Source organism: Leptopilina boulardi, unplaced genomic scaffold, assembly GCF_019393585.1.
Source record: "Leptopilina boulardi isolate dan_hultmark-lab unplaced genomic scaffold, ZJU_Lbou_2.1 LbouV2_291, whole genome shotgun sequence".
Taxonomy (NCBI): Eukaryota; Metazoa; Arthropoda; class Insecta; order Hymenoptera; family Figitidae; genus Leptopilina; species Leptopilina boulardi.
In genome coordinates, this window is record NW_026137853.1 from 554,909 (window position 1) to 568,403 (window position 13,495).

General features: G+C 23.3%; 1 protein-coding gene across 1 annotated transcript; it reads right to left on the reverse strand.

The window, feature by feature from the left end:
* Positions 1-170: 170 nt before the first annotated feature.
* Positions 171-12,207, reverse strand: LOC127282238 (protein obstructor-E-like). Its single transcript, XM_051306413.1, has 3 exons — positions 11,967-12,207; positions 2,923-3,333; positions 171-1,264 (listed from the first exon to the last, which is right to left on the reverse strand). The coding sequence occupies exons 1-3, from the start codon at positions 12,016-12,018 to the stop codon at positions 954-956; spliced, it is 774 nt and encodes a 257-aa protein (XP_051162370.1). The 5' UTR covers positions 12,019-12,207; the 3' UTR covers positions 171-953.
* Positions 12,208-13,495: the final 1,288 nt, after the last annotated feature.

Consider the following 13,495-nt stretch of genomic DNA (forward strand, 5'->3'; position numbering starts at 1 on the left):
ACTATTTAATTAAAAAATAATTTTTGCAAATACTTTTAATAATTAATTTTCTTTCTTATTGAAAGAAGTAAATACAACAAAAATTATGTTTCTCATGGCAAAAAAAATAATAAAATTGTATATTTTGTGAAAAAGGGGTGAAAATAAATAAAGAAGCTTAATTTTTAGGCTTAGGTATTAAAAAAATATACAGCATTACACTTTATTTTCCATATATGATTATATATATAAAAAAAAGACTATGAATTGCGTACAGCTTCGCATAAGCAGATGGAGAGAAATATTTACATTTCGATTGGCGATAATGAAAAGCGAATGTTAAGGTTGATAATACGAGAGAAATCTAATCGTATAGAAAACTCTATTTAAAAAAAAAAATATTTATATATACTTAATTGCTATTAAACGAAGGTAACACCTTCAATTAATTATCGCATTCCTCTTAAAGAAAGTTATTACATTCTCAAACTCTTGTACATTTTAACAAAAAAAAAAGTAAATAACAAAACTTATTAATTTTATCAAAAACAATAGTGACAGATCTTCCATTTTTTTCGAAAAAAAAAGAAAATAATTCTTACATTTTTTTTTGTTTGTAATAAATTTTATCATCAAATAAATTTGTAAAAAAGAATTTTCTTCAGAAAATACTTTTTATATAAAAAATCACATTTTTCATGATAAAAATATTTGGAAAAAAAAATACTTTTTTTAACAATAATAATTTCCACAGAAAATACTTTTTAAAAAAAATGTAAAAATTCTTTCATCACATTTAAAAATGTAAATCTTTCACTTTTATCAAAATATCAAAAACTGAAATTTACCAATATTATTAAAAATTAGAAATTTCAGTTTTTCAATTCAAAAATAATTTGCGATTTCATTTTTTTACATCTATAGGAAATAACGATTTTTTCAATAATAATAATAATTATAGAGAGGTATTATTATTAATTTCTATTGCGGGGTCGAAGGGGAAGGGGTAAAGAACCCGATGGAAGTGACGCTATTCCAGGTGGGAGATTTTCTTCTTCTGGTTCTTGTTCATTTCCACCTTCGGCCAATTCACCCTCAAGTGTTGGCGGTGTTGTTGGTACATCACAATCTTCCGTTGGTGGTACAACACATCTTAATGATCGCCTATCAAATACCAACATTGCTGGACATCTTTGTAAACGTGGATATCCACCTTGACATTGCCAATAACGATTACATGATTTTCCCAATGGAACATTTCCATTTGCATCGTCATTGCATAGTGCTGAAAAATTTTTCATTTTTAAACAACAATTTTCATAATAACAATAATAATAATAATTGCCCAATAGAAAATGAATAAAAAACAAATTTTTTTGTTGTAGTTTTTTTTTGCGATGCAAAAGTTACTTCTTAATAAATATATATTATACAGGAATAAAAAAGTAACTTATGTAAAAAAGTATTTTTGTACACAAATAAATTTTGTACAAAAAGTATTTTTTTCTATTGAAGTAAATTATATAAAAAAAATTAGAGTGTGGAAGTAACCTACAAAATAGTATTTTTGTATATAAAAGTAACTTTTGTACAAAAATTATTTTTGTATAGACTATGGAAGTAACAAAAGTAATTTATGTATACGTAACACTTACAAAAAAGTATTTTTCTATAATTTAAACTTTTGTACAAAAAGTATTTTTGTATAGAAAAAACTTAAGTAAAAAAAATAATTTTTCTATTAAAGTAACCTTTGTACAAAAAGTATTTTTGTATTTAAAACAACAGAATACAAATAGCGTTGCTCTAAAAGTTGCTCCTATACAAAAATACTTTTGTACAAAAGTTAATTGTATTCAGAAATACTTTTGTCCAAAAGTTAATTGTATTCAAAAATACTTTTATTTGTAAAAGTTATTTCTATACACAAATACTTTTATGTAAAGTTACTTCTATACAAAAATATTTTTCCTATAAAATTTATTTCTAAAATCAAATAAATAATTTCCTTGTTTCTATAAAGAAGCTAATATAAAATGAATATAAAAGATTATAAATGTGGTTTTCATGAGAGTTTTTGAGATAAAATGCAAAAGCATATTAAAATGGACAACGGGGACCTGTGGGGATTTTTTTTTTTTTTTTTTTTTTGAATGAACAGTTAATGTTACTGGCTTCCAACGAAATTATAATGCGTGGGATAAACGTAATGTATATTCGTGAAGGCGCGACGAGAACGTATACATTGAATGTTAATTAGTTGCCTCGCCTTTTATACCGCATGTATCTCTATTTCATATATACTCGGGTGCAGTGATTTCTCACAGATCATTCATCTGACTTCCTTTCAAAAGTGAAAACTCCCGCGCAGTTAAAAACCCCATATCTAAGTGAATTCATCACTATCTAGTAAAATTTGACATTTATATATTAAATTAAATAAAAAAACAAAAACAAAAGTTGCTTCTATGTATAAATACTTTTTAGAAAAGTTACTCTTCTACAGAAATACCTTTATTAAAAACTACTCTTTAAAAAAGTTACTTTTGTACAGAAGTACCTACTTTAAAAAAATACTCTTTTTAAAAAAGTTACTTTTGCACAAAAATACCTTTTAAAAAATACTCCAATCATAAAAGTTACTTCTACATAAAAATACTCTTTTTAAAAAAGTTACTTTTGTACATAAATACCTTTTAAAAAATACTCCAATCATAAAAGTTACTTCCACATAAAAATACTCTTTAAAAAAGTTACTTTTGTACAGAAATACCTTTTACAAAAAATACTCCTTCTAAAAAATGCTTTTTATAAATATTACTTTTATGTATAAATAAATAATACTACAATTAAAAAGAATAATTAAAACAATAAAAATTTGCTTTTTTTTCTAATTAATTAAAAAAGTAATTGTTAAAATATAAAAAAAAATTTGATGCTTACGATGTTTTTGGCAACCCTCAACATTTTCGGGCCAATCACAAGAACGTGCCCTTTCATTATAAAGAAGACCACCAATGCATAGTTGTTCAGTGGCAGTGCCATTCCAACATGTCCAATATCTGGTACATGATGTTTCATGGCCAAATATACCATAGAGCCAATCACAATGATCGGCGCCTATTGGTGGATTTGCTTGACGTTTACCGTCACAATAATTTGCCCTCCATGGATAATCACAACCCTCCGTGACACCTCTATGTTTACCAGCAAATACTAATCCATTTGGACAATCAAATAATTCTGGACGTCCACTCACGCATTCCCAATAACGATCACAATATTCAATATCACCAACAACTCTTGCCTTCGATTGACAAGGATCTTCCTGTTGTTGCTTTTGTCCATGCAATCCTGAAATTTAAATTTTTTTTATTATTATAATTATTATATAATTTTTTTTACATATTACCTAATTGAAATTTAATATAATCTTAAAATTATTTTTATTACGAAAAAAAATCTTTATCTGAAACAGCGATATGTTTCTCCAGAATAGCAAATACTTTCGCTATTTCAGGTAAATATTTTGTTTCACATGGTATTTTTTACATTACTCTTTGAAATTTAATAATTGGCCTTTGTATAAATTTTTTTTTGCACATAAGTCTCTTTTCTTCTTTTCAATAAAAATTATTTATTAATATAAGAAAAATTCCAAATTTAAATAATTATTTTAATAAATTTTACTATTTTTTTTTTTTTTAATATATGTAAAATATTTTTGTACAAATATATTCCAACTTTCCTTTGTTTTCTAGAAAATTGACAATAAACGTGTCGGTTTAGAGTCTTTGAATAAAGAATAGAGAATCAATGGCTTACATAAAATTCTAAAAGAAATTTTTATTTTTTATTTTTTTTTTTTGTATCTAAGCATAAATAGCAATTAGGAAGTTTGTATTTTACTGCGTTTATTACACATTTATTATTTTAATGTTTTTTCTATGGTTTTTTTTTGTATGTTGCAAAATATAGAATTCTTATATATGAAAAAAAAACAGGAACTCATCTTAAAATTTCTTTTATAGAGTTAATACGATTATGCAACACAATATATAAAGTCGTCTGGTATATATAAACGTTTATTTTTCCTTTTTTTAATTTAGAGAAATCGCGGGAATTTCCTTCTGACAAAATAGGCATAGGTGATATAAATATATCGTTATACATTCAGATAAAAAAAATTTGAAAAAAAAAAAATAAATAATTTGAATTTATGTTGTAAATGATAAAAAAATAAAAATTGATTATTTGTCATTTAAATTAGTGAAAGTTAAAAAATAATTAAAAAATTCATTATTTATATATATTTTAAGTCAGTAAAGTCTCGTTTGTCATTGTTGACTTTCTAGACATAAATTGAGCAAAAAAAATAAAATAATTTTCACTCAACCACACGCGGTAAATCATTTTCTAAGTGAACAGGTGACAATATTATACTTCCTACACGCCATGTTTCCACACCTACTTGAATAGTTTCTTCACATATTTTTCACCTCAAAGAAACAATGCTTCTGACAAGAGATTTTTTTTATTTATTTTCCTTGACATGTCAATAACTTTAAATAATAATTTACAAAATTAATAATTAATTAAAATAAATATATTCTAAATTTATATATATATATATATATATATATATATATATATATATATATATATTAAAAATATTTTTCAAACAATAAGTAATAATAACAAAACTTTCAATAAATTGTTTAAATTAAAAAAAATATTCTTTGCAAATTAAAATCATTTATCATTCTATAAAAATTTTCCTTGCAATAAATTACAATTATCACGCTTTGGTTACAAAAAAATATATATATATCACTTTACTATGGTGAATTAAAAATGAAACTAATTAAAAATTATTTGCGATGCAATTAACACCAAGATTATAGAAGAGTGCAAAAAAAATCAAAGATAATTCTCTCAATTATTTCTTGGCAATATTGTGGAAAAAAAAATTTTTTTTTGTAAATTATAGTTAAAATGGCAAAGTCACGCGCGTCGATAAGATGTGCGTCTTGATGACTGGGTTCGGCGAAAGTAAAGAGCAGCAGCAAAAGGTGGGATGTATATACTTAAAACTGGTTTCCTTATTATTTATATATATGGAGGTGTTTGTAACAGACAAGTATGTGCGGTAATCCATTACAGACATTAGTTCGTTGGCTACTTGATAATTATATGTGCTTTCCTTTAAATTTATTCCTAGAAATTCTGGATTTTCTATCATATAAAATATATATACATATATTTTTTTTATCACCTATTCGTTATATATAACATTTAGGAATATATTTCTAAATTAAAGTTACTTCTATGTACAAACATTTTTTTGTAAAAGTTACTTTCGTACAGAAATACCTTTTATAAAAAAAATACTCCCTTTAAAAAAGTTACTTTTGCACAGAAATATCTTTATAAAAAAAATACTTTTTCCAAAAAGTTATACTTCAATGTAACAAAATACCTTTTTTACACAAAATTTTTTTTTTCGATTTAAATCAAACAAAAGAAAAATTTTATATTTCCACTGTATATATTTATATATTATAATAAAAGAAATGTGAGAATATATTATAAAAAAGAGAAAATTGAAAAATGTATAATAGAAGACCATATTAGAGATTATGAAACGTCATTAAATATTCATACAATTCTATATATATATATATATATATATATATATATATATATATATATATATACATATTATATATGTATTATGTTATTAGGAAATTAGAAAAAAAAAATAAAATGGTTTCACTCAAACGAAAAATTGACGAATGATTCAATATCATAAAAGTATATCTTGAATTTATAATTAATATATATAATAATAAATGATAGTTGTGAAAGTAAAATTTATAATTAATCAAAAAACTGGAAAAGAAAGTAATATTATTTTCGTTAATTATTGGTATACTTTCACTGCTCATTTATACATATATATGATTATAATTCACTGAAGTAGTTCGTGATAAAAGACATGAAAATGTCAAGATACATAGTTAGGTTTGATCAAATGAGATTGATGAAAGTAAACTATACTTGGGATTTCTAAAGAGAGTAACAATTTTTTTTTTTTTATAAAAGTTTATACAATCAATAAACAAATAAAGTATAGTAATTTTTTTTTCAAATTTTCTTATTAATTAATTAATTTTTAAATTTGCATTAAATTTTTTTTTTATAACTTACATTGGGGTACAAAAAATATTCCAGAGGACCTCAAAGAGTTAATTTAATTTATGAATAATAAATTGTAATTTGTAAATTATATAACAACAACAAAAAAAAATTATAATAATAATTACAGTACTATATATAATTCTATATTATTATTAGGTCCTATTATTATTTTTTATTATTATTATCATTAATATTATTAGTATATATAATTATATACAGTATATTCTATTTCGAGCTAAAAAAATAGTGAAAAGTGAATATAGGTAAATTTTTTTAAAAAAAAATAAATCAAGTTGCAATTGCCATGTTTTGAATCGGGGGATCTTTTTTTTTTAGAGAGAGTCAAAAGTAAATAATAGTCTATCAAGAATAAAACGTATTCCGGTGGTTGGCATGTGGCAAAAGTAAATAGTAAAGTAAGGTGGGAAGTGTCCTGAAACTACGCTCCCAAGAGAGCGTTTAAGAGTGAAAGTACCTATAGCCTTGACTTGCAACCTTCATATGAGGTACCCTCTTTTCCCCCTCAACCCCCAAAGAAAGATTTTTGATCCTTTATTATTTAGTTCCTCCTCTCATTAATTCTCATTTTTTTATATATTATCTATTCTCTATTTTTTTCTCATATTTTTAACAATATAATAAAATAAATAAAAAATATTCACTAAATAAATAAGTAAATAAATAATTAATAAATATTTAATTAATAAATATAATTCAATAATAAAATAAACAGATAAGTATACTCTACATTAAAATTTTTTTTTTTTTATTTCGATGGGAACGAAAATAATTTAATGCAAGAGGAAGATTACCAGAGGAAAAAAAGATAAAAAGGGTTAAATAATTCCCTTTTGAGAATCTCTCGCGGCGCTAAGAGGATGAATCGCCGAAATATATATAATTAATTGATGACTTTGAAAATTATCTGCGATGTGAATAAATGTATACATTTTGCATACGCATTTTAATTAATCGCTTTCTTAATTGGACGTCATTTAAGGAACTAAGTATATACCTCCCCCTTTTGGCAGTCTAATCAGGTAGATCGTTGCATTCGGAAATTTTAATTGGATTTCTTTTAAGAATCACTATGCGTTTTAATGGAAAGTGCTCGTGGCTTTTTTAAAAGCGAAAAAAAAAATAAATAATAAAAGAATTAGGTCCATTTTTTTTATACAGTGAAACTTAAAAATTTTTTTATATCAATTTTTATTTCTATATATATATAAATTGTTTCAAATTTTTCAAAGCAAGTAATTAATAAAAAAGTAATTAATAAAAATAACAATAAATAAAAGTATTAAAACATCAAGTAATGAATAAAAAATAATATAAGACAAAAAAATAAATAACTAAATTGTTGCAACTTAAAAAAAAAATAATTTAGATTTAGAAATAAAAAAAAAAATTGTTAACACTACTTCAAATCTCGTGTCAGGCTCCTAGTAAAAAAAATTTCAACTTTTATACGAATCAAATAATAATTCTTTGAATGAGCAAAAATAATAATTATCGCAAGATTGGGTAAAATTTTTTTTTTAAATAATATCCTCTCTCAAGCAATAAATATAAATTTAGCTGACGAAATCCTGCGAAATGACGACGACTTTCGGGAAAGTTTTAATAACGAATAACATTTAATGACAGCTATCTATATGTTATTATGTAATATAAATGATAAATTATTAAAGATTTGATTCGATTTTTAAAATTCAAAATGTCGATTTCAATATATGAAAAAAATTTTATATTTTGATTCTCACTGTTAAATATACAAATAAAACTTCACCTGTTGAGGATTCTTAAAAAGCAGAAAAGAAAAAAACAGAAAAAAAATACATCTGACGAATGATAAACGATCATGTATATGAATTTTAACCCAAGTCCGCAAAGCAAGTATACATAAACAGGAAAAAAAATTACTTTTACTTTCTTCAATGGCCTCGAGCCAGCATTAAGCATAAATCATTGACCCCTTTCACTCTGAAAAATCTCTAAATCACACTTCCCCCTTTTTTTCCCCTCCTCCTCAATATATATATTCACTATGACCTTGACCGCGAAAAAAAATTAATTACTCTGAATTATTTATTAATTATCTAATTATTTAAATAATTAACTGTGCATATAATTATTTATTGAAATAATTAATTATTCAAATAATTATGTATTGAAATAATTAATTATTCAAATATTAATGCATTGAAATAATTATCTATTTAAATAATTAATTACTGAAATAATTTTTTATTGAAATAATTATCTATTTATTAAATTATTAAATTAAAAAGTTCTATTTGAATTTCGTGACTGATCTAATTATATTGTCATTATTATGCTTGTGAAAGGAGATGATTTTATAAAATATATATAAATGAGACATGAGGCAACGCAATTTTGCGTGTGGGTGTGATTCTGACGCTATGAGACATCTTTTTTAGGCTCTTTGAGAAGAATTATGTAAGAAATTATAAGACGAGTTTTGCAGAGTCGAGGCACTGGGTTACTTTCCCTTCCTTCTTTTACAACAACCGTAAAGAGTGATCGTCTAGTAATGTTTACGATCCTTAGAAAATTTTCCTATGTGTATGTGTCTCGTCGAGGCGAGGTTGCTGGCCCCGCCTTTCATTTATATGTATTATTATAATATATAGTTTATTCCTCTATATATATATATATATATATATATATATGTACTCCTTCCGCAGAAAGTTCAATAACTATCGGATAAAAAATCATTACAAAAGTTTTTACTCCACTTCTTATTTTTTATAAATTTATTATTGAATTATTAAGATCGGAAAAATTATTTTAGAAAATTTCTACATAGAAATCAAATGATAGAAGAAATATCTAGTTGACAGGAGAAAAGTTTTGGTACCAATGAAACAATTTTTTTTTTTTTTTGTAGCCAAAGGAAAAATTTGAAAACAGAATTTTTTTTGCTACCAAGGAAAACTTTTTATTTATAGTCTAGCTAAATTTTTAGAGGCCAAAGAGAATGGTGGATGAACCTTTTTTTAGAAACAATTTTTTCTTCTAGCCAAAGGAAAATTTGAAAAACGAAAATTTTTTTGCTAAAAAGGAAATTTTTTTTTTATACTAATACTAAAGTACTAAATAGAGAAAAAGAACTAAACAAATAAATTAGGACCAATTTTTTCGAATTGAAAAAAATTATTTCAACTTATAGAAAAATTTAAGGAACTAAAATTATTCGAAATAAAAGCAAATGGATATTTAAAACAAAAATTTTTCATAACAAAGAAAATCTTTGGAACTAAACTTTTTGTTATGAAACAAAAATTGGAACTTGAAAAACAAAATTCGAAAATATTTTTACATTTTCTTACAGAATTTGTTTATAATAATTATTCATATAAATATATATTGCGTCAAATTATTGTAAATAAATAATTTATTATTGAAATAATAAATAGATAAAAAGAGATAGAAGAACGGAGAGAGAGAGAGAAAGAGTAAAACTGATTCCTGAGCTACTTTCATATTTTCACCCGTTAAGAAGCAAGAGAAAGTTTTTAAGATGTGCGAAACTCAACGATTGGACACTATTGTCTTTTATGAAGATGATGCACAACTAATTACACACCTGGGATAAATATACGAGTGTGATGCTCGACAAACTGATGACAAGTTGTCACTTTCAAATCTAGGTCAAACTCTCCTCTTCTTTATATGGAGAATCATTTCTTTTTCCCCCTCTTCTCTCTTTCAAAAAAAAAACACCTTCGTGAGAGCTATTACAATTTTTTTTTATATTACTCATTAATTATTTAATCTCTCTTCTCTCGCGATAATCCAGTATATTTAATTTTTTTATAAATATATTTCACGCTAATTAATTTCTAGATGAAAAAAATTGCTTTAATTAATATTGAATTGAATTAATATATTCATGGGGGAAAAAAAAATTATTCTCACTTTCGACAAATTTTTGGATTTGATATTCACGATAACGATTAATAGTTATGCTCTTTTATATTGTAATTAAGTCACTTTCGAAGAAATCGTAGCACTGACCTTTAAAGAGGTCTGATAAAGTCTCAATGGAATGTGAAATTTATGTATGAATATCGAAAGTTATATTCGTGCGGTTAATTATTTGTAATTGAACTGAAAGGGAATTGAAAGACAGGTCTCGCGATGCTAAAAAAGAAAGATAGAAGGAGAATTAAAAATAGAAATATAATGGAGAATTCAAGATAGTGTAAATTAAAAATTCTTAATGTTAAAAAAAATAAAAAAAAAAGGTGTTAAGTTATAGTGATAAAAAATGAAAGTGAAATCGAATGAAATTGAAAACTTGCCGAGTTCAGTGACATAGGTTTATATACATTCATACAAAAAAAAGTGCAAAGCGAAGAAAAATAATTTAATGAAATTAAAAAGAAAAAATAATATCTAACAATTAAAAAAAACTACCCCAAAATAAAATAAAAATCAGTAAATAAGTCCAGTTAATTAATTAATATATATATTAATTAATTACTATGAATTAATTTATCAATATAAATTAATTAACTAATATGAATTAAATAACTAATAAAAATTAAATTTTATTTAATATAAACAAATTCGCAAATTAGTATCAAATTTTATGCTAATTTTTAAGTATAAGTTTAAACTAAAACTCGAAAAATATGTATTAAATTTATTAATTAAAATTATTAATATTTGAATTTCCAGTAATGTTTAAGAGTCGAAGAAAAAATATAATATTGCCCATAAGATAATTTAGTATAAATAAAATTTAAAATTAGAAAAAAATAAATAATTAAAAATAGAAAAGAGTAAAAAATTAATAAAATCATAAATTTATAACATAAAATATTTAAAAAAATTTATAATTGAATTATAAACTTTATTTATAGTAATAAACCGTTTATACTATAAATAAGTAAATGATACTGTTAATGATAATGATAATAATAATAATAAAAATTTGACACTAATATTATTACTTTTATTCTTATTATTTGTTTAATGATAATTATCATTACAATAATTATTATAATTTAAATAACATATTTAAAACGATTGAGAGTATAAAAAATAGTTTAAATTCAATTTTAACGGAGAAAAATGTAACCTAAAATATAATTATAGTTGGATATAACACTTGGATGCTAACCGAAAATAAAAATCGTAAAACAATAAAAAAATACGAAAAAATAAAATTTGTTTAAAATATATTAAAATTAAAAAAAGAAATAGCAATAAAAAAAGGATAATACAAAAAAACACAATGGATACTGTGAAAGTATAATAGACATACTATAATAAAAAAAAACAAACAAACAAACAAAAATTAAATTAAATTAAAAATTATTAAAAATAAAAATAGTACCGACTGTAAAATTTAAAAATAGTACAAGAACTATATATCAAAGTATAAAAAAACCATCAGTAAGCAAAATGCAACGTAATATTAAAAAAGAATTTAAAAAATGAAATTCAAGAAGAAACGTAAACAAATGTCTTTCGAAAAAATTAAGTTTTCTATAATTAATTTAATTTATTTAATTTTTCACTTGAAAAATAATAAATAATTCTTATAATTGAATGATAAAAATATTTGCTTCCAATACATAAAAAAAAACTATAACAGAGAAAAAAATATGAATAATAAAAAAAAATTTGTAGGGCACAATAATTTTTTTAATTAAAAAAAATTTACTGTCAAGAGTAATGTAAATATACCAAATAATAATATTTAAAAAAAAAAGGAAATTAATTTGCAGAAAAAAACAACAACAACAACTTACCATGGGCAAAGATCAGCACCAGGAAAAGCGAAGCAATTTGTAGCGGTACCATTCTTTGTTTTTATTTGTTATCAATTATTCCTATTTTGGTACCATGAAATGGTACAGAATGGTAAAAAAAAAAATTTTTTTCCCCAAACAATTGAAGTAGAGAAAGAAGCTTCGGCTGATGGGTTTTCGTGTCTCGGGACTGGTCACTGGGAGAACCGTTTGGCTACGGGTCTTATATGAGCTCCCCACTCTTCTGGGTCCGATCTCTGCCTCCAGAGGAAGGCTTCTTAAAGACTTCACGAGAACACACTCGACTTTATTGATCAAACATTTGACTTTTGCCGGGCCTTAAAGTCCTCTTGAATCGCACCACGTGACACTCACATTATATACACATTCACAGAAAAACCGAAATTCAAAAAGAAAAAAAATTCCTCTTTTTGTTTTTTTTTTTAAAAAAAGGCGCCACGAATAGTACCAAAAATTCGAATTTGTTCAAATTTTTAGTATTATCAAAAATTCGATATTTCTATTCAAATAGTTTTTAATAATTAATTAATTTAATAATATTAATTTATAATCATTAATTCATTTGAAAATATAATCAATTATCAATTTGTAATAATTAACTATCTATAAAATATAATTAATTATTATTCTTAATCGATTTAGATATATTTATAATTGCACTTTACTTTATTATTATAATTTCTATAGACGTAATAAAAAAAAAAGAAACTCCACCAATAAGATACAAATTCATGAAAAAAAAATAGAAATGTGAAAAAATCAATTGCATAATGTTTGTAAATATATTATGTATTTCATCTCAAGTTTGCGTCATTAGTAATTTTGTTATTAAGTGTCGTCACCCTATTGTCACTCTCAAGTAAAAATTCTGTCCCAGAAAAATTTGAAAAGCAACCATAGTGGCATCATAAAAATGTCAAAATTAGTCCCACGTTTCTGCACAACTATATACATAATTTCAACATTTTTCTTTTTTTATTTTCACTTTCTCAATTATATTTGAAAAGAAAAAATTAGAACCAAGATCAATTTTTTGTTTTTTTTTTTAAATATATTTTTTGTAAATAAAAATGATTTTGACCTTTAATAATAGTTAATGTTTATGAGAAACTTCAAATTTATATGTGGTACAGTAAATTTTTTTCTTTAATTCTTTATATAATTGAAAGAAAATATTTTTTTTAAATACTTTCACATCAATAATAATTAATTCCACACATATTATCTTGTGTATAAAATAGAAATTTTTTTTCCATAATGTATGTAATATATTATATCTGTTATAATATTGAGCCTTGAAAATATTGATCCTGTTTCTTTCAATGAATTTTTTAATTCTTGAATTACACATTCGAATGAATCTCAAAGAATTTTCTTTCTTTGTAAATGAAAAATTTTCCTTTCAATAAATTTTTAATTGTACATTATTTTTAATTTTAATCATATTCGCGGTTTTTTTCTACTAACAAATTGTTCTTTTTTTTGAAATTTTTTTATGGTTCAAATAT

Bases quoted from the DNA above. Each gene is read 5' to 3' on its own strand.
- LOC127282238 (XM_051306413.1), bottom strand. From the start codon at position 12,018: ATGGTACCGCTACAAATTGCTTCGCTTTTCCTGGTGCTGATCTTTGCC. The intron at 3,334-11,966 runs GTAAGTTGTTGT...TTTAAATTTCAG, and splicing joins GGTGCTGATCTTTGCCCATG to GATTGCATGGACAAAAGCAA. The intron at 1,265-2,922 runs GTAAGCATCAAA...AAAATTTTTCAG, and splicing joins TGAGGGTTGCCAAAAACATC to CACTATGCAATGACGATGCA.